Raw genomic sequence first — 19,629 nt, 5'->3', positions numbered from 1 at the left:
GGGGTCCGATATAAATAGCCCCCTGAAGGAAGCCGGGTCCGCTATCTCCGAGCAACACGTCCCAGCTCCCGCCCGCGCCGCCGCCGCCCCGTGCCTCTCCCGCTTTCTGCCCTAATAAGGCTCTCCAGCAAGCCGCAGCGCGCCCTCCGTCCACAGGGGGCAGTAGCAGCATTTCTCTAGGGCTGCCACTTGGTACTTAGTGGTACGCCCTGCTCTCTGAATGGCAGGTTTGCGTTGTGTCCGTGCGGCGCTCCGACCAACTCAAGTCTCTGTTCCCATTCCTCCAATCAGAAGGAAGCGTCAGTAAGAGTGAATGAGGGTTTTTTCTGGTGACAAGGCCACGGGAAAAATGAGCTTTCGCTTCTTCTTGTGTGTCTTTAGGTCTCTGCTTTAAATTAATGCCCCCCCTCCTCTAGCCCCCCCTTCCCTCGTTTCGCGTTTCACAGGAATGTGCTTCTTTGTCATTTCAACGTCGAGTTTGATTGAACAGGCGCCTGCACTGAGATGTGAGATACCATTAGCATAGGTTTAATAAAGGCATTGAGTTACATATTTACTGAAGTTCAGGGTTTACATTGGAAACCTTAGTGATGTGTGTGTATGTGTGTGTGTGTGAGAGAGAGAGAGAACTTGCAATAACCTGCAGGATACAGACGGTGGGGTAAAGGTATTTAATTAAATATGGCTATTATAATGTCATTACCATGTGTAATGTGGCTCTCAATTCACCATAGATATAAAACCACAGTAACTGATGGAATGCTAGATATCGCGCCTAATCAGGGCAAAGGTGAGCTAAGGTGAATGCGAACGGGTAACTCGGTTCTCGTAAGCGCGCGCACGCGCGTGCGAGTCGCGTGCGCACGGTACAGGGGTGCGGCGCGCGCCCCCCCGCGTGCGGGCCTGCGTGTGCGTGCATGTCTCCCCCTGCGGTCGGACCTCGTTTTGGGAGGGCGGTTTTGAACGTCAGCCGATTAAAACCCCCCCCCCCCGCGCTGGCGTTGGAGGGACGCTGATGAACCGCGGCCATTAAGGCATTAAAACGCTCCGCGCGGAAACCTCGACCGCGTCCAATTTATCTTCATTCACCAGATAATCAGCGAAAAGAGGGGCCGTTTCGGGGGATTATGTCCCGCGTGTCTATTTCCAGTTTAATTCCAGTGTGCCTAAAGGGATGCATTCTTGTCCGCTGTGCGTTTTTATTTGTTGCACTGCTGCACGTACATTGGAAGGCCTGTTGGGTCACACACGCATTCTGTCGTTAAAGGGCCAGCGACGCAACTGAGTTGCGGCGCACGGAAAGATGGACAGAAATGAACAGAAAGAGGAGAGAGGAAGAGGCGTGTGAGAGGATGGGGGATAGAGGAAGGGATTGGGGGATGGACAGAGGAGAGCGAGAGAGAGAGAGGGAGAGAGAGAGGGAGGGGGAGAGGGAGGAGGTGTGGAGCGCAGTGCCGAGGCAGGTATTTAAGCCCGCTGGAATCCCGTTTCTCCCTGTCGTAATTACAGAGCCGTCTCCCAGCCTGTCACAACAGCTGTCCCGGGCTTACCTGTGGCGAGGCCCCGGAATTACGCTCGCAAATCACCCCACGCCCAGCCAGGGGGGCGGGGCCGGACCCTACCGCGCACGGACCGGATCCGCGCCCCGCCCCGCCCCAACGTGGGGTCGCTGCCCGGGGTCTGTGCGGTGCCTGTTCAGTCTTGGGGGGGGGGGGGGGGGCACAGACTCCCCACAGTGCTGTTCGATACAGTTAGTGAGACTTCTCCACGCTTCGCCCCGGCTCTGCTGTTGTCCCACGTGACCTGGAAGTGCGGTCTCTCGACGTGCTTCGGGCTCCAGCGCTTCTAGAAATGACCGCTGCGTGTGCGCACACAGGATGTTTTTCCCCCGTTCCAAACCGTGTTTTGCGGCGTTGACCTGGAAACATGGCGCTTGGGACCAGTGGAAATTGAGCCGTCGAGCCTGAGAAAGAGAAGGAGAAGGAGTCCAATTAGGACTTGAAGATTGAAGACCGAACTTTTTTGGCGTGCGTTTTTTTTTTCGGTAATTACGGCGTTGGGGTTTGGCTTGCCCTTAGACTGCAATCTCTCGGTCAGCAGTGCGCAACCACCGACAACCTCAACCTTTCACCCTCGCTCTCTCCCACAGGCTTTCCTCTCTCTCTCTCTCTCTCTTTCTCTCTCTCTGTCGCCGTCTTGCTCTCTCTCTCTCTAAATTGCTTGCGGAAGCATTTTCTCTGTCTCTGAAGTTCTCTGGCCCAGACTAGAGCCTCTGAGGACCATTCTGAGTCAGGAGAGGCCTCCTTTTTGGGGCTCTGCGATGGTACGGCCTGGTACGGCCCTGATCCTGGAGCCCTCTCTCTCTCTCTCTAAATTGCTTGCGGAAGCATTTTCTCTGCCTCTGAAGTTCTCTGGCCCAGATTAGGGCCTCTGAGGACCTTTCTGAGTCAGGAGAGGCCTCCTCCTTGGGGCTGGCTGCGATGGTACGGCCTGGTACGGCCCTGCTCCTGGAGCCCTCTCTCTCCCTCTCTCTCCCTCGCTCTCCCTCCCGCCGTTTCTCCCTGGGAGTGTGTAATTACTGACGCAGATCCCAGGATAATTTGGGCTCAGACAGGCAGGGACATATAGCAGGGTTTGGGGCCAGGCCAGACCCGAAAAAAGGATCTGAACACACGCAGGGTTCTGTCTTTCCCTTTTTTTTCCCTCCACCCACGATTCTCTTTTCTTTTGAGTTTTTTTTGTCTTCCCCCATGAAGCATGGCTCCCATGCTTCTTATTCTCTTTCACATCCTCCCGTTCTCCCATCAGTGACTTCCCTTCTCTCTCTCTCTCTCTCTCTCTTAGTGGGCGAGGTAATGACAGGCTGTAATTAAACACTGCCACGCCCTCCCGTAGCGCCTCGGTGCCTGGGTGCGGGCCGTCTCCTCCCGCCGCTCCCCGGCGGGATTGGCGGGCGGGCCCCCCGCTCCGCATCGCACGCCGCCCGGCCCTCGCTCCGCTCGTTAAAAAGCACCCGGCGGCCGCTCGTCCGCCGGTCCCGGGCCCCCGCGCTCTGGGGACGCTCTGGCTGCTCGTAGCTCCTCGCCCCCCCCCCCCCCCCGCGGGCCAAATTCTACTGCTCCCGCGGCGGCTTTTTGCGTGAGCAGCTGCGCGGAAAATTGCACCGGCCCGGCCGGGGCGGGGCGGGGGCGAGGCGGGGCGGGGGCGAGGCGGGGGCGGATGGACGGTGCGTACGCAGAACTTCAGAGGGCAGCTGCGCAGGTGCTTCTCATTTAGATAAGCCCCCTCGCGGTGCGTGGATCGCCGCTTGGTCTCTCTCCCTCGCTCTCTCTTTCTCTCTCTCTCTCTCTCTTAAGGTAGTTGTGGAAAATTTAGTGTTTCAATAAAGGAACACCAAAAGTCAAGCAAGTTTTTTTCTCTCTCTCTCCCTCTGTCTCTCGCCCTCTCTTGCCCTCCTCCTCTCTCTTTTTCTTTCACCCTCTCTCTCTCCCTCTCACCCTCTCTCACTCCCTCTCTCTCTCTCTCTCTCTGTCTCTCTCTCTTCCTCTCGCCCTCTCACACTCTCTCTCTCTCTCTCTCTGTCTCTCTCTCTTCTTCTCGCCCTCTCACACTCTCTCTCTCTCTCTCTCTCTCCCCTCACCCGCCTCCTCTCTCTGCCCCCCGCTCTCCGCAGGCGAGAACAACACGGGGCAGCAGATACTCTTCAACGTCAGCGAGATGCGGGCCAGCCTGGGCGGCGCCCGGCTGCTCTCATTGGCCGAGCTGCGGCTCCTCATCAAGAGCTCCAGCATGCCCCCCGGCACCGAGCAGAGGCTGGAGCTCTACCAGGGCCTGGGGGACCGCGCCCGCTACCTGGGATCGCGCTTCGTCTCCAACGGCTGGATCGACCGTTGGCTGTCGTTCGACGTCACGCAAACCGTGAAGGACTGGCTACAGGCTCCTGGTCAGTGTGAACCGCGCACGGTCACGCCATTCTCAAGCACCTCATCCGCGATGACAGGCTTTTTCTCGACTACCTCACCCCCCCCCCCCCCCCATACACACACACACTGTATTTGGCTGTCTCTGTTGAAATTGATTACTTTGACCTTCAAGATTAAAAAATTGGATATACACAGCAGAGAAGTTATTTCTTTCTTTTGTGTGGCAGCTATGTAGCATTTATAAAGCTATGTGTCACTTTATTTAAAGTGGTGAAATTAACTTTTAGAAGCTGTCATTACCGAATAAGCATGCAAGTTGTCCGGCATTTGTGATGCAGTTATGACATCTCTTTACTTAAATGGGTGGAGAAAATGTCATGCTGCTGTAAGTGGTTATAAGCAGTCATAAACAAGAATGTATGAACTTTGAGTTCAGCCATCACAATTACACTGAATATATACTGAAGTGTCAAATTCTTAAATAGCGTCATTGTGTTTTCCACTGATTAGTCATAAGTCTTTATGACACTTGTAGTGGGAGTTCTTATGAAACACGTAATAAAGAATGACATCACTGATGATCTAGATAGTGGTTTCGTTATGACAGTGGATAAAAAGATTAATTCATAGGAATCAATATTAAGGTTTTATAAATGCTACATAACTGCCACCTAAAGTGTTACCATAGAGAAACCTGACACAATAATTTGATTATATTTAAAGAATCTGGATTTGTGGTCATATCTATATCAGAGATCGATATAGTGGTGCTATGTGAGAGCATGTACATGTTTTCATGTTTCAGTTTCACAGTAGAAAATTCTCACAGATAATTTGTGTATCCAAATCAACCTAGTGTATACAAATAACCAGACCAAACCAGATTAGCAAACTGGATTTGATTGTGGCTGTTTGGGACATATTAATGTGTGAGTACATGTTATAGCCTTAATACCAAACCTGAGTTGGTATTAAGTTTTTTGGTTACTGCCATAATGAAATGCGCTAGCTGAAGAGTGCATCACAATGGTCATCCTGAACTTTTCACGAACTTTCAATCATCACAGAGTAATTATGGTACTTGCTGCATCGTGTCCTTTTTGTCGTGCACGATGTCATCATTTGCCACGCGACGTTGACTTTTCTCGTGTGCGTGTCACACAGAAGGAGAGCAGTGGTTCCAGCTGAAGCTGTACTGCGAATGTGGCAAGGCCATGGAGAATTTCCAGTTCACCATTTCAGGTACGGCAGGTTCCCGGACCTCCCCTTTTCCTTTTGGGAAAACAGAATTCAGACGGCTGCTCGGAATAGCCAAACAGCCGGGGGTTAGAGCAAACGGGAAAGCTCGTGAAACGCGGCGGGTTCCTTCCGTCTGACCACGCCTCTTTTTTTTGGGCAGGGATGGGCAAGCAGAGGGGGGACATCGGCAAGCTCGCCAAGAACATGCAGAAGCCCCACATCCTGATGATGTCACTTCCTGCGGACCGTGTCAGTCATCTCACCTCGCGCAAGAAACGGGCTCCAGGCACCGACCAGACTGGCGCAGAGTAAGACTCCAGCCCCCCCCCCCCCGCCGCCCCCTTTTGTTTTCACTGTATACCTACATTTGAATAAAGCAGAACTATCCTTCCCAAGCCAAACCAAAGCTGGGAATGATGGACATTTTTCTATGCTGGATGTCATTACTTTTCATTGCCAAATAAAAACCTTGAACATATGCCATTCAGTGGCCACGTGGACTTTCCCTGTATCATTAGACTTCCTTCTCATTCCAAACCATGCGCGTTGAAAATTAGGCCTGTGTGTCTCAACTCTGCTCCTTCCCATGGTCCCGTGCGACCCAGCAGGTCCGAGGGCTGCAGCGTCCGCAGCCTGTACATCGACTTCCGCAAGGACCTGGGCTGGAAGTGGATCCACGAGCCCGCTGGTTACCATGCCAACTACTGCATGGGCTCCTGCACCTACATCTGGAACGCCGACAACAAGTACTCCCAGGTACCCACTGACTGCTTACAGAGGAGAGCTTAAATGGCGGGGAATTTTTTTTTTGGGACTGTCATATCCCTCACGTCAGATGGTTTGCTTGTCTCTCGGGGATAACAGGATGCCCCTGTTGAGGGTGTAGAGTTAGGGGGATTCCGGGTAACTGTCGTATGACATTCTCCGGGGTTTTCCCTTGTCTGAGTCCTCGCTAGCATTGACGCTGGCTAGCCTCATGATACCTTTGTTGTCTGTGTAAAACTGCCACGCTAGTGTACTGAGGTAGTAGGAAACACAGGGGACTTTGTAGGACTGAAGACTTCTGTGATCTGTGACGTTCAAAGCGAGTGTAAACAGTGGAGTGTTCCTCTCTCTCTCTTTCTCTTTCTCTTTCTCTCTCTCTCTCTCTCTCTCTCTCTCTCTCTCTCTGTTTCTCACAGATACTGGCTCTCTATAAGCATCACAACCCCGGGGCTTCTGCCCAGCCCTGCTGTGTTCCCCAGGTTCTGGACCCCCTCCCTATCCTCTACTACGTGGGAAGGCAACACAAGGCCAGTACTTCTCAACGACATCACCACCGTCACCGATAAGATTTCCAATAAAGGAGACCTTAGCAATATTTAAGCTTCAGACCGCACAAATGTAATAATCCATTAGAGACTTTAATTAGACATGTGTCACACCCTCATGCCAATCATTCTGTTGCCTCACATCATTGAACGGTATGATTACTAATGCGATTAATGATTCACAAATGCGAAATAACCGTTTGTAGCGCAACAGTGGTTAAGCCTGAGGTAATGATTTAATGATCCCGTGATTAGCGCTGAGCTCTTTCTTCATCGGGTAATTTTTTATGGTGGTGGAAAAGGCCCCACGGAGAATGAAACTGCCCCATTGTTTCACCACACACCACACTGTTCACTCCGTGCCTGGCAGCTGGTGCTTTATAACGGCAGAGCTCTGTCACAGGCTGGTTATTGCCTGCTTTGTTTTTTTGGGGACTTTCCTTTTGATGAATCCATTATCTGTTATTTATGTACAGTACAGCCTCTTCATGTAATGCCTTTATGAACTTTCAATGCATACATAAATACATACATGCAGGCATGCACACATACATACATACACACACATGTTCACTACATTATTATTGTATCTGATTAACATTTGGCTACGTGTAGTAATGCATAATACATTTTCTGTTAATATGCACACAAATAGATTAGAACTTTATTAATTTTCTTTTTTTTTTTTTTTTTTTTACACTTGCCTTGCATCTCCAAAACCGGAATTCACAGTAACAGAATAAGGACTTGTTTCTTTATTTACTAGTCAACACAAAATTATGGTTCAGCCACTTGGGATTTTGGACTATTTTGTTTTTTCACTGTTAAATAAACTCTAATAGAGATTTAAAGGAATGGGGGTGAAAATGTACTGTGCTAATGTGCAGAGTTAAAAGTATTTTATCGAATGTTACCGTTTTGGTATATAATATTCATAGGGCTGGTTGGGAAATTGTGCGTAGAGAAGTCAAAGAAAACGAAACCCGTTTTCAGTGTACACTTTTGTGCGTGACGCCGATATTATTCCTGCTGTTCCACACCGTTCCGATTTCGCTGTTGGTTAACCCGCGGTTCACAGCCCGGGCCGCTCCCCTGACCGCTTCGTCTCTTTTTTCCGACCCCGCAGGTGGAGCAGCTGTCCAACATGATCGTGAGGTCCTGCAAGTGTAGCTAAAGCCACCGCTCTCCCGCGAGCTCCGCCTGGCCAGCGCTCTCTCTCCCTCCCTCCCTCCCTCCCTCGCTCTCTCCCTCTCCCTCTCCTTCCTCCTCCTGCGTTCGACGGAGGGAGGGAGGCATGCCGCGCGCCACGGAGCAGGGAGAGGAAAGGAAGGAAGGATGGAGAGATGTACAGAGAAGGACTGCGGAGAACAGAGACGAGCGGACGGAGCACCAGGAAGAAAAGAACAATCGGGAGCGGATCTGCGGAATTTTTAATTTCCGTCCTTTCAACAGAGGAACTGATGGGACAGTACAAAGAACTCGATTTTTAAGCTTTTATATGAAATATTTAATTGTTTTATTATTATTATTATTATTTTTTAGCAGTTGTCTGTTTATAGATTCAAATTAATTTATTTTGTTAAAAGCGATTTGCTGTTTTGGGGAACTGAAACTTGGTGGGAGAGAAATTGACCTTTGTGGTTTTTAAGTGAGTGAGCACTTGCCACGATAGTTTTTGTAAACCGTAGTCAATAGGAATTAAAATACACTGAACTGGCATGACGAGGACTGTGTCACAAAATGGCTGAAATTGCTAAAAGGTTCTAATTGCCCCTCCTTACTACCTTACAATTAGGCCTTTACATTCATGCAGAATAAAAGTGTAGGAAAATGATGCTGTGTTCTCTAAGGAGCAGAGCACTAACGCAGCACGCACACACAGCCAGTCTCCGTGGAAAAGGCTTCTGCTTTCACGGGACAAACAAATAAGGCACTCAGGCAGATAAGGTCCATTGATTCTACACGAGAGGAGCTTAATCCCACGCGCTCCTAAAAATCTTGGTTTAGCCGAAAACCTTTTGAAAGGTCACCTCGCATCTCAGAATGTCGGTGTGTGCTGATCGGCGACGGGTCAGTTCCTCCTTTGGGCCTAACGGGTCGCGCCTCACATGGAAGTGAGCGCGCTAGCCCAAAAAACCGATGGTGCGCTTAGAGGCATTGCCCTGCTAGCACACGGTAAAGTAAGACAGGCGGACGAACAGCTGGTGCCGGCCATGCTGACGATGCTTTCCTGGCGGGAGAGACCTGGTTGGCTGTCGTTACGGGCGCTGGACGCAACCCCGCCTCCAAGATGGCGTAGACCGCAGGCCACGTCTCCCCGTCCAATCCTGGCCGGGCATCGCTGGACCAACCCCCCGGCCACCACAGGCCCAGGAGAACGGACTGTACTCTACACTCAACATCACCAAAGGACCCCCACTCCCCTGCACCCACCTCGCCCCCCCATCCCCGTCACAGCTCGACTGCCTGACACGGGTGTAGGAGACGCCATCCCAGGATGTTCTGGGTTGTGAGCTCTCAATAATTTCATGGTTTTTAAAATTGATTTCATTCTTTTTGTTTGGTGTACTATAGTAATTTTGTCTCTGTAATGTCTTCCTCGCTTGTTCCAAGTTTTATTAAGTGTCATGTATTGATAGGGGTATTGAATAACATCAATAATAGTATTGCGAGTGCTAGAATGTTAATTGTCGGGTTGGTTTGAGAGCTGAGCGGTGTACTTGTGGTGGCAGTGTAGGGGAGGGGTGGGTAACTTTATTCATTGTGTTTTTCTGTCACTATTTTAAACAGATCCACATTTTATTTCATAGTCTTTACACCTTTACATTGGTCTTTACAACATGCTGCAGGGTTAAATTATAGATACGTTCGTTAAAAAACGTTCAGCGTCCTTTTTCCTGGTTACTGGAGCTGGCACACACCTTGTGTTTAAAGGCTGGAGGTGGCACACACCTTGTGTGATTAAATTGTTTCCAGGTGCTAATCTTGGGGAAAAACCCATGACACATCCATCAGATTCACTCTGAAAATTTAATTCTTTTTGGCTGGACCGTAACAGCGGGGCCAGCCCTACAAACGCAAATGTCTGTGACTGAGTGACTGAGTGAGTGATGAAGTTACACCATTGGTTGGCCGAGTTATTAAGTTACACCATTGGTCGGCCGGTTGAAGTGCATTAGGTCCAGCCACATACTAGGTTTTGACCTGGTCTTGTTTTCTTTGCACTGGCTATCTCTGTCTCCTTATTTACAGCATCGCCTGCCAGCTACAGTGATCTTACAAGCTAGAAATATCTTTAGAGTACCGTGCCTTTACTGAACAAGTTTTCGTGAATGAAACAAAAATAAACGGTTTCCTCTTGTTTTGGTCCTTTTTCGTCGTGGTATGGATTCAGAGCTCTGTTCCTTTCCTCTGTCTGTCTGTCTGTCTGTCTGTCAGTCTGACTGGCTTCTGACTGTCTGTCTGTCTCTCTGTCTGACTGGCTTCTGACTGTCTGTTTGTCTGTCAGGTCTCAGTTACGCAGGTGTATGAGTATTCTGCAGGGGGGTCTTTTTTTTTTTGTTTTTGCGAAGCTGGCTTGGCATTCCCGTTTCCTGGCACCAGGATAATTCCGCTCCAGGGGGTTGTGGGACATGTGGAGAAGGGGTAGGCAGGGACAGAGCAGCTGCGCAGTTCTCAGCGTTCCATCTGCGGGCTCAGTCAGGAGCATCGCGGGGGGCTTGGGGGGGTGGCAGCTTGGGGTGGGGGGGTTACTGACGGGTCGGTGCGGTGGCCGGTGTGGAGATGATTGGGGCAGGCCTCGACACGCACTGCACTCAGTTACCCAGGGTGGTGACTGCATGGAAAAATTACACTCGCTGTCTCACACGAACACTCGCGCACGCTGAACTCTCCGACACAGGCTGTGTGTGAGGTCACGCACCCGCATGTACGCAGCACACACACACACCCGTACGCACGCACACAGCAAATACACACACACCTGCACGCACACAGCACATACACACACACACGTGTGCGCACACACGCACAAACACAGTAAACTGTTCAATGTTCAGTCAACTCTTTCAGAGTACATATGACCCTGGATGTTTTACTGTGTACAACACGAAGAGACACACGCCCACTTTACACAGTCAGTCGCACATACACACATACCGCACACTGTGTGGAATAACAAGCTCTTGCCGCTTCCCTGGGATACCCAAATTGCCCACAACTCTGTATTGTTAGGGAAATTCTCCAGTACGCACAGAGAGCGAGTTCATTTGCAAGTGTGTAGGTGTGTAAAAAACACTCAGTCCTCCTGACGTTCCTGTGGTTTGCCTGATGCTGTTAACGGTGAAATGTTGTCATGAATGGACGTGCTCAAAGGGAATACCTGCCTCCAGTTTTAACTGCCAAATGGCCAATGGAAAACGTGACTATAGATTTTTGAATGGAATGCTCTGCAATGCGGCCAACTCTCGTCTCCATACACATAGACGGCGATGTTCCGAAGAAATCAATCAAGCTTTGGACAGCAAATAAAAGTTCCGCATAGAAACGGCATCGCTTCCAAATTTCCCCTACATCGCCAAGGGAGACAAAATGCAAGCTATCCTTCTTCTGGGAGAACACGCCTGGGTTTCCTTTGTTGACTGATTATCCGAGTGTGGAACTACGTGACAGCTTCCCACAAAGGGAGAGGTTACACCTGGTACATTCTCCGTGAAGGGGAAACGCAAAGGTGCGGTCGTAAAATCGTAAATCTTCTGGAGTGCGAACGTAAAGGTCCTGACGGAAAGACAAAGCGTACGTGTCCCTCCTCTCTCTGTCTCCATTTTTCACTTAACAGGTGTGTGTGTTTTTTTTTTTTTTAATGCTGGCTTCAGGCACTCTGAGAAGACGAGAAGCCATTCTTTTCTTCTGAGACGCCAAATTACATTTTCTGCACGGTTCACCTTTTATTCGTTTTACAGATGCTTATGCTAAAATGCCAGTAAGGCGAAAACACTCATGTGCAACTACCGGATCTTACAGAACATATAAATATGCAGCAGAACAATAGAGCATGATGCTATTTATACTCCAAAGCTGATCAAACTCACGACCTACACAAATTAAATAGTGTTAATTGCTCAAATACTTAGATGCCATGCTCCTAGTACTAATCAATATTGCAATCAATGTTACAGCAGTAATCAATATTGCAACAAAGGGGAAAGAATTCGAACACGATGGAGAAATAGAGGAATTGCAGTAACAGTTCCTGTAATTGTAAACTGGAGCCCTAGGGCTACTATTAATAGGAGTGGCTATACCGCTAAAGTATACACCCTTGCTTTCACACAAGAAGTGCTTTGCGTCCACGGTTCGTTATAATGATACAGTGTGGAGACATTTAGGAGCTTTGAGAGGTAGTTCTCAGCCACCCATGGTACAGTACCTGACCTGAAGCCAACAGCATATACAAGCTTCTCAGGAAGCAGGAATGGACTTAATTACAGGAGATGGCAGATTTTGGAGTTCTTACAAGAATTAACAAGACTGTTCTGTTCCTCCAGTAAGACGTCTCAGCTTCTTGGAAGGAAAGGGTAGCGGTATTGTAGCATGGAGGCCCGTTCACAGAAACGGCTTCTCTGTGAAACCCATTCACGTCACATCTGGGAAATATTAGGCGTAAACTGGGTCCAACTGGATTAAAAATGATATAATCGGGTCAATTACAATTATTTCAGCAATCGTCATCTCTGCCATGCTGCACCACCAGGGAAACTGACTTTTACATTACCCCGTAATGTTTTTATTTATTTATTGATATTAATATTTAGTAGCATGTTTCACAGGAAGAGAGTACAATTTCCAAAATATAAGCTTGTTGAATGTGACTGTGGTTACCCTGTCATTGGTTCTGAAAAATAATTAGCTGTTTGTATCTTTTAAAATTGGCGAGCCACTTGGAGCTGGCTATGACACCCACAATTATGCGTGGATTGATCTTGTGCTGGAGGTAGCCATTAAAAGGAGGCTTATATAATTGATGTTCCACAAGGCTTGTGACCTTAAAGACCTGCCTCATAGCCCTGTCATATCGAAGCTAACATTTTTTGTTCTTAGTATATTCCCAGAAGGTTAGGGTAAAGTCAAAAGGGAAATTTCCTAAACAGTTTTGTATTCCAGTTAAAACATTTAAATGCTGGAGAGTTATTCCCTGCAGTTGCATTGGGAAACTTAGCAATGTTCCAGATTTCCCTATGTGTACTCGGTAAAATGGTTCTTTATGACTAAATAAGGGAATGTCACCAATGATCTTACATGCCACATATCTTGAATATTTTTCTGTGTCTTTGACAAAACTTGTCTGGAAGCAAAAAGTATCTTCACAAAAGACTATCTGATCAAAGTTCTTGTCATAATTGTTTCCCACAACCTAATGGGAATCCAACTTAAATGTTCCCCAATATTAAACAACGCCGCCTCTTCCATTCCCCTATCCGGATTCTCTGTCCCTCTCCACCCGTCATCCTGTTTTCTTTTTTGTGATTCCTTTCTTTTTTTGGCTCTCTTTTAACACCTGCGCAGAAAGGAGAGATGGCTATCGTGGTCTGAGCTGGTAGACCATGACTCTCTCTCTTTTTCCCCCCTCTTTCATCCATCCAAGTTCCACTCTTGTCTTCGCAGGTGGGCACTTTGAAGAAGCTCCCTTACTCCCTATCATTCCATCGCACAGAGATAGGGGACAGGGACAAAGAAGAGGAGCAGGGCAAGATGCACACAACCCAGGTAAAAAAAACCCCAACAGTTATGAAAACAAGAAACTCATGGAAATCCAATCCAAAAAGGTGCTGTCCAAATCTTAGCAAGCAACACTACTGTTCATGTAATAATAACTTCCAACACTGTGAAGTAGGCCTACAGTACACTGAATGCACTGAGCCACATAGATCAAAAGAATGCTACCCAACCCACACCAAAAGGAAGATGTGTGATCAGCTTTAACCATGGACATGTTTGCGTTTGTCTGTCTTTATGTGCGTAGTTCGGCTTGTGAGGGCTACTTGTCTTAATTCTCTTTGCAGCTCAAAAATGTTTTTTTTTTTAATGGGTTGGCAACGGGGCTCGCAACAGGAACAGACGGCCATTTGAGATCACAAACAATCCACTTTGCGATAATAAAATGTATCTCAGTTCAGCTCCAGCAGCCAAGCAATTTCCATTTTAAAGTGCAGCGATGTGGATTTAATTTCATTTGTTCTTATTTGTTGGCAGAATTAAACACAAAATGTTAGAAACAGACTTGCTACTTAGCAGATTTCAGGCTATTCCTTTCAGTAGCTCATGCGAAGATTGGTTGTTATGGCGATAATTAAATTATGAGCAATATGAAGTGAAGTGGTCAGATTACTTAAAATGTGAATTATCCCAAGGGACCATATGGGTGTAGTTTTTTTAAATAATAAATATTTCCACTAGGTTTATGATGATTTTAAATGAATGTTTTTTATGACAAATAGCCTTTCTATAAAAACAATGGCTACAACACACTTCCCTGGGACCATTTTGAAAACTTTCCAAAGTACACAGCGCTATCAAATATGACGGTCTGATCCGGACAACGAATGCTTTCCATTTTGCTCGGACAGAGTTGGCCATGAGCATCAGGCCATATATCATGTTGACAGGTTAAATCTTTCTTTATATACAGTGAAGTTGGGGGGGCGGGTGGGTGGTGTGGGGTGGGAGTGCTGTGGTTTCTCTGAAAAGTTCATGTTTCATATGCTTTGCATATGAGTACAAAGAGTCCAAAGAAATTTCATGAAATTGTACTGGTTGTCCAGCTAGGTGAGTGGTGAGTTATCAAAGTGAAATAATATACCTGTTAAAAAGAACATATCACTATTTGTAATAAATTCTGTAATATAGCCAGGTAATTAAGTTTATCTTATATAAATGTATCTGAATTTTGTTTAGCTTGTATCTCATGACATTTATTATGGTGGCCACATCACGTAATGTAATGCTGGCTTTTGTTTGTTACCAGGCACAATATTATTTGGTTGAAAAGCTATAAGCCTAAACCTTTCTATGGATTTTAGCTGTGTAAGCTTGACAAAAAAAACATTCATTTTTATAATACAGGATTTTTTTCCCCAGTTGTTTACGAAAAGCGACTGTGTTTTGTTTTTAATGAAAAAATCCAAGATGGATTCATTCAGTTTTTTATGGCTCTTTACCTTCAGATCAAATTTCATTCCCATGTCACTTTAAGTGGGTGAAAAGTGATATTGCAGTGGCAGCCTTGCTTTTTCTCATTGCTGAGCTGTTTTGATAGCAATGGCCTACAGAATGCGATCCAAGCGCCATTGGTATTTGCCTCTCATAAAGGAATGGAATTACATACTTTCTCTCCTCCTGGCATACCCACTCCTTCCTTTCCTGTTACTGACACAATCTATCTCTCCCTCCTTCTCTTTTCCTCCATACTTTCTCTGTGCCAAACTGTTCTCCATGGGACTCTGCGCTATGTCTATATTGCTTTACCAATTATTTCATCATTCTCTTCTTAAATTTGCTGATTTATTATCTCCCTCTCTCTCTCTCTTTCTCACACACACACACACACTCAAGCACGCACACCCTATATATATCCAGCAAAAGCAGCTGCAGAACGTGCAGAACAATTGGCGTTCCTTGATGGGTCCCTTAGCGACTGGGAGTGCACAGCTTCTGCAGCGGTTCCCAGGCGGGGGGTGTAGTGGGGGGTCTAAAAACCGCGGGGCCCGGGTTCGAGCCACGCATATTTAAGCGAATCTCCAGGAAGGCTCAGCCCACAAATGGCCCAGTCCCGGGGGGGTCGGTGCGCAGCGCACAGCGAAGGCCGAGGGGGGGGGGGGGGGTCGGGCAGTTCCTCACCATTGCCTCATCGCACCCACCCAGGCCTCGGCCAGCTCTGCCCTCAGCGCTTGGGCTGTGCTGGATCAGCCGCCTTCCTGTGGGAGCGGACCCAGCGCCAATTACGTCCAATCACGTTCTGCCGTGGGTCGAAACGCGCACAGTCCCGCTGCAGCCGCGGCAACGGCCGCTCTGATTGACATGGGGCGTGAGAAAGGGTACAAATTGCTTGCAGGTTGTCGGTTCGACGCGTTCCCGTCGAGGCAACACTGTCCGTCTTTGTCCACCGGTTGTGTAATGGCGAGGAAACTCTCTGTTTGTTCAGTCTGGATATTATGCTGATGCAATCTTCACATTTGACTTGAAAGTGGCACGGCACACCACGCCCAGGTTCTGTTTCCTCATCCCCCTCCAAAAAGCGCTTCCACCCTAAAATTACAGAGGTGTAAGTGTACAGTCCCTTTTGTTGGGAGAGTCGCGAGGTCCCGACATCCCATCACGCTTCCAGCGTTTCTATGGTTACTTTACGGAAACACTGTAACAGAGTTTGCTGTTCACCGTACTGCCTGCTCAGTAAATTGTTAAGTTTTAAATTAACTTTTGCAGAGTGCATATGGTCCTCATTGGACTCATATGTACTCAGCTCGAGTCGAATTAACACTGCACATTTTACTGCCTGCTTTTTACAGGGGGAACGTAGCCTGTAGCTTGTTCTTCTCCTGTTGCCATGACAGGCTAAGGGGAGTGAGATCAGCATAACCCTTCATCATTCATCACCACCCACCCAAACTGCCTGTGCTCCCACACCTCCCCCCATCCCCTCCATACACACACACATATCCACACACACACACACACACACACTCTCACACGCATACGCATACGCACATACCCACACATGCTGTCCTCTTTGAATTCCCCCAGCGCATAGCAAAGCACATTCCTGTCTTTTTTCCCATTCCGCCTGTTTATGATACACAATCCTTTTAACTTTGAAAGGATGTGTGTGTGTGTGTGTATGTGTGTGAGAGTGTGTGTAATTGTGAGTATGTGTGTATTTGTGAGTGTGTGTATATGTGTGTGTGTGCGTGTATGTGAGATTGTATGCATCCGTGTGTATGCGTGTCTGCGTCAGAGTGTGCGTGTGTGCAAGTACGTGCACTGTGTGTCACAGTGGTCTGACAGGCATGTGGGTTGTAGAGATACAAGAGCAAACACAGATAAAGTATTTGTGTTCTAATTAAAACAGCTGCAGCCGGGGAAAGTCACAGAAGGTCGAGTCAGAGAAAGCCGAGTCATTTCAGACTCTCACTTCCTCCAAACTGTGATGGAGGAGGGGGCCAGAGGCTATGTAGGGGGCTGAAAGGGGGCTGTTTTTTTTTTTTACCCACCTACCCCCTTTCCCCCCCCCTCAAATACACATGTAGGGGGAAGGAGATGGAAAGAGAGAGGGGCTATTAACTGAACCCAGACCTCAGCGCGGAGTCCTAATTTAATTCAGTTGTTTTTGATTTTTCCAGTCAGGGCGACGTAGTTCAGCCTGGAGACACAGCCCAGAGCAGCGCAAAAACGCAGCGTGCGACAGATCAGAACAGTCCGGAACAATCCAATCCAGGACCACGGAGATCATCACAAACCGGCTCGGAACAGGTAGGAACAGTCCAGAGTAACTGAGAACAACCGGCCCCAGCATCCAGCCCTGAGCGATATAAAACAACATGGAACGTATCAAAACTGCTCCACATCAAGACACAAGGACACTGAAGCTCACAGAGGCTGGTGCTAGAGCACTTCAGCAGTCTAGAGCCAGTCTCAACTAATTAGTTTGGCACTGGCGTGTACACAGATGAACACAGATAGAAATATGCGGAAGCAAATGCCCCCTGCCCTGAGACAGCGAAGGCGCCATTTTGGCTCCATCGAGCCAGTTTGTTAGGGCCTGCTTATCACAGGTGCCTGTTTTTATTTTGTTCAGCGTAAAACAATCCAAAGCTTCTCAGAAGAGCATAGCACAATCGTGCCACCAGCAAACAGTTTCTTGCAAACCAAACCGAAAAAGAAACCGTAAATTAGGATGCGGATTTTCTCCATTGATTGAAGAAAATGGCGGAGTGACTGAGCTTTCACTTATAACTCTGGGAGCAAGAGGCCCAGCGAGGTACAGCCCTGAAAATCTACAACAGTAAAAACGGAGCCCAGAGGCTACGGCAACGGGACACGTGAGGTGCGCACACGCTCAGTTACGTAATCGCTCGCAAAACACTCGCCGGCCAGTTTGAGGTCATTCGCTCATTTTGTTTGTCGGAAGCGGTTGCCAGCGGAGGTAAGTGGCTTGAAGGGGTTGTGTGGGGGAGAGGGCGGCAAAATCGTTTGCGAGGACGTATTTTGGACTCTCCTTTCATAGAGCAGAAGTGTTTACCTGCCAACGTTTCAAGACGACGGGACCCGTTTGCTTCGACGGGTGGTCTGGATGACCTCACCTCTGGTACGAATTAGAGTTGAATCCCCTAGAACTGCCACACGCCTCACACACTGCCAAAGGTAACACAACGCAGATCTGGATTCAATCAGCAATCAAGCTTTATTGCACGTTTTACTCCTTAATCTTCACAAACACAGTTTGACAAGTTCAGAAAACACTATAATAACCTGCAAAAACTGTGTGTCTGAAGAAAAAACACACTGATGTTATGCATTTATACATACATTTAACTGTGCGTCAAAGTAAGAGAAATCCAGGATGTCAAAATCCAGTCCTGAGATAAAACCAAATATTAAACCAACTAGCAAAATATTCTATGGGGTTTCAATAAGATTTAGAGGAAAAGAATGTTAAATTTGGCACTTCACAGAAAAGGAATCCGGACTGCAACTGCACCCTGTTTCAAAATAAACCCCTGACTTCCTCAAAAGAGCCAGGAGAACCCACAACAAGAAGCACACCTCAATATATCATTGGCATTGTAAAAAGTGTGCCTCCCTTTTTCCATTTTTGAGTTTGATACATGAAGATTATATTATCAGTTGTACACAAATCACCACGTGACTAAAAATGTCGTGATATACCATCTATTTCTGATGATATTAACTTAGGTATGTAATATAGTTATTTAAAAAACATGTATTTATATGTAATGTTTTTTATTTAAAATGTGTTGCATAATACAACACCTAAAATACAGATATCAAAATATTGTAACTTATCATACACCATTACTGTACATTTTCCTTTCTTTTACCAAATATTTTCTGAGCTCTTTTGTAATCATGAAACAGCACTAATGCTTGCATATTTCCAATAATTTTTCATACATGAAAAATAAAGTTTATGCACTTTTTCACATATTCCTGATACATGCCTTGTCTTATATTTTTAGGGATAGATATTTTATTTATATTTCTTTTGGGTATAGAAAAGAGGGACTTGAATGAATATGAAATGACAGCAGTGCCACCTCTGACCCAGAATCCTGTTCTGTCTGCTTGTGTTTTGTTTTTAATCAAGGCCGTGTGTGTGTGTGTGTGTGTGTGCGTGCGTATCTGTGTGTGTGCGGTGTGTGTGTGTGTGTGTGTGTGTGTCTGTGCGTTTGTCTGTGTGTGTGTGTGTGTGTGTGTGCGTGCGTGCGTGCGTGCGTATCTGTGTGTGTGCGGTGTGTGTGTGTCTGTGCGTTTGTCTGTGTGTGTGTGTGTGTGTGTGTGTGTCTGCGTGTGTGCGTTCACGTGTGTGTGTGTGTGCGTGTGTGTGTTAGTTAGTTAATTAGTTAGTAAGTAATCTGCCTTGACTCAGGAATGTGTGCGTGCGTGCACTTTTCGTGCGTGTTTGCGTGCATCCTTCTCCGGTTGGAACGACGCTCGCACGGGCTGTCAGGATGTAATCGCACGTTCATTTTCTCTGCCGTCCGTCTGTCTGTCACCCCCACCGCGCCCCTCCTCCCTTCCCTTTTCATGTACAGACCCATATGTTCCAGGGAAAGAATGTGGCTGTTGCCGCAAAGTAGGTTTGCCCATCTTTGCAAATTTTACCTGACTGCTATGGCTCAGCCGGGCTTACCGACCTTTTGAATAAAAACTACGTCATTATTTCAGCTTTCTGCTTAAAAGCAGAGGTGTATAGATCCAAGGTATTCGGCAACCACTTTTTTAAAAAAAGATCCACACTCAATGCGTTTTAGTAAAGATGAGGATAAAAGTGTCAAACATTTTTGACATATCCTCTTCATCAGTGAAAGGGCATTCTGTACTAATGGATGTTCTAACTCCAAAACATCGCCACAGGTGTGCGA

The 19,629-nt window shown here is 47.3% G+C and overlaps 1 protein-coding gene and 1 long non-coding RNA gene across 3 annotated transcripts in view; both read left to right on the top strand.

The window, feature by feature from the left end:
• The window catches only part of tgfb1a (transforming growth factor, beta 1a), a 12,130-nt gene extending 2,292 nt beyond the window's left edge, over positions 1–9,838 (top strand). The window contains exons 2-7 of one of the 2 annotated variants that reach the window (XM_035435105.1): positions 3,674–3,943; positions 5,088–5,165; positions 5,323–5,470; positions 5,768–5,918; positions 6,344–6,454; positions 7,599–9,838. In XM_035435105.1, coding sequence (XP_035290996.1) covers positions 3,674–3,943; positions 5,088–5,165; positions 5,323–5,470; positions 5,768–5,918; positions 6,344–6,454; positions 7,599–7,646 — 806 coding nt within the window. In that variant the 3' untranslated portion in view covers positions 7,647–9,838. The remainder of the gene's footprint in view (positions 1–3,673; positions 3,944–5,087; positions 5,166–5,322; positions 5,471–5,767; positions 5,919–6,343; positions 6,455–7,598) is intronic. The other variant, XM_035435106.1, reaches the window with a different exon arrangement.
• Positions 9,839–10,509: 671 nt separating this feature from the next.
• Positions 10,510–18,626, top strand: LOC118235536. The gene is made up of 3 exons (XR_004766872.1): positions 10,510–11,266; positions 13,136–13,237; positions 16,867–18,626. It is a non-coding gene; the product is annotated as an uncharacterized LOC118235536 (long non-coding RNA).
• The last annotated feature ends 1,003 nt before the right edge of the window (positions 18,627–19,629 follow it).

Source organism: Anguilla anguilla, chromosome 9 (genome assembly GCF_013347855.1).
Source record: "Anguilla anguilla isolate fAngAng1 chromosome 9, fAngAng1.pri, whole genome shotgun sequence".
Classification (NCBI taxonomy): Eukaryota; Metazoa; Chordata; class Actinopteri; order Anguilliformes; family Anguillidae; genus Anguilla; species Anguilla anguilla.
The sequence above is the reverse complement of the archived record's forward strand: the minus strand, read 5'-3'. Positions and strand labels throughout refer to the sequence as shown.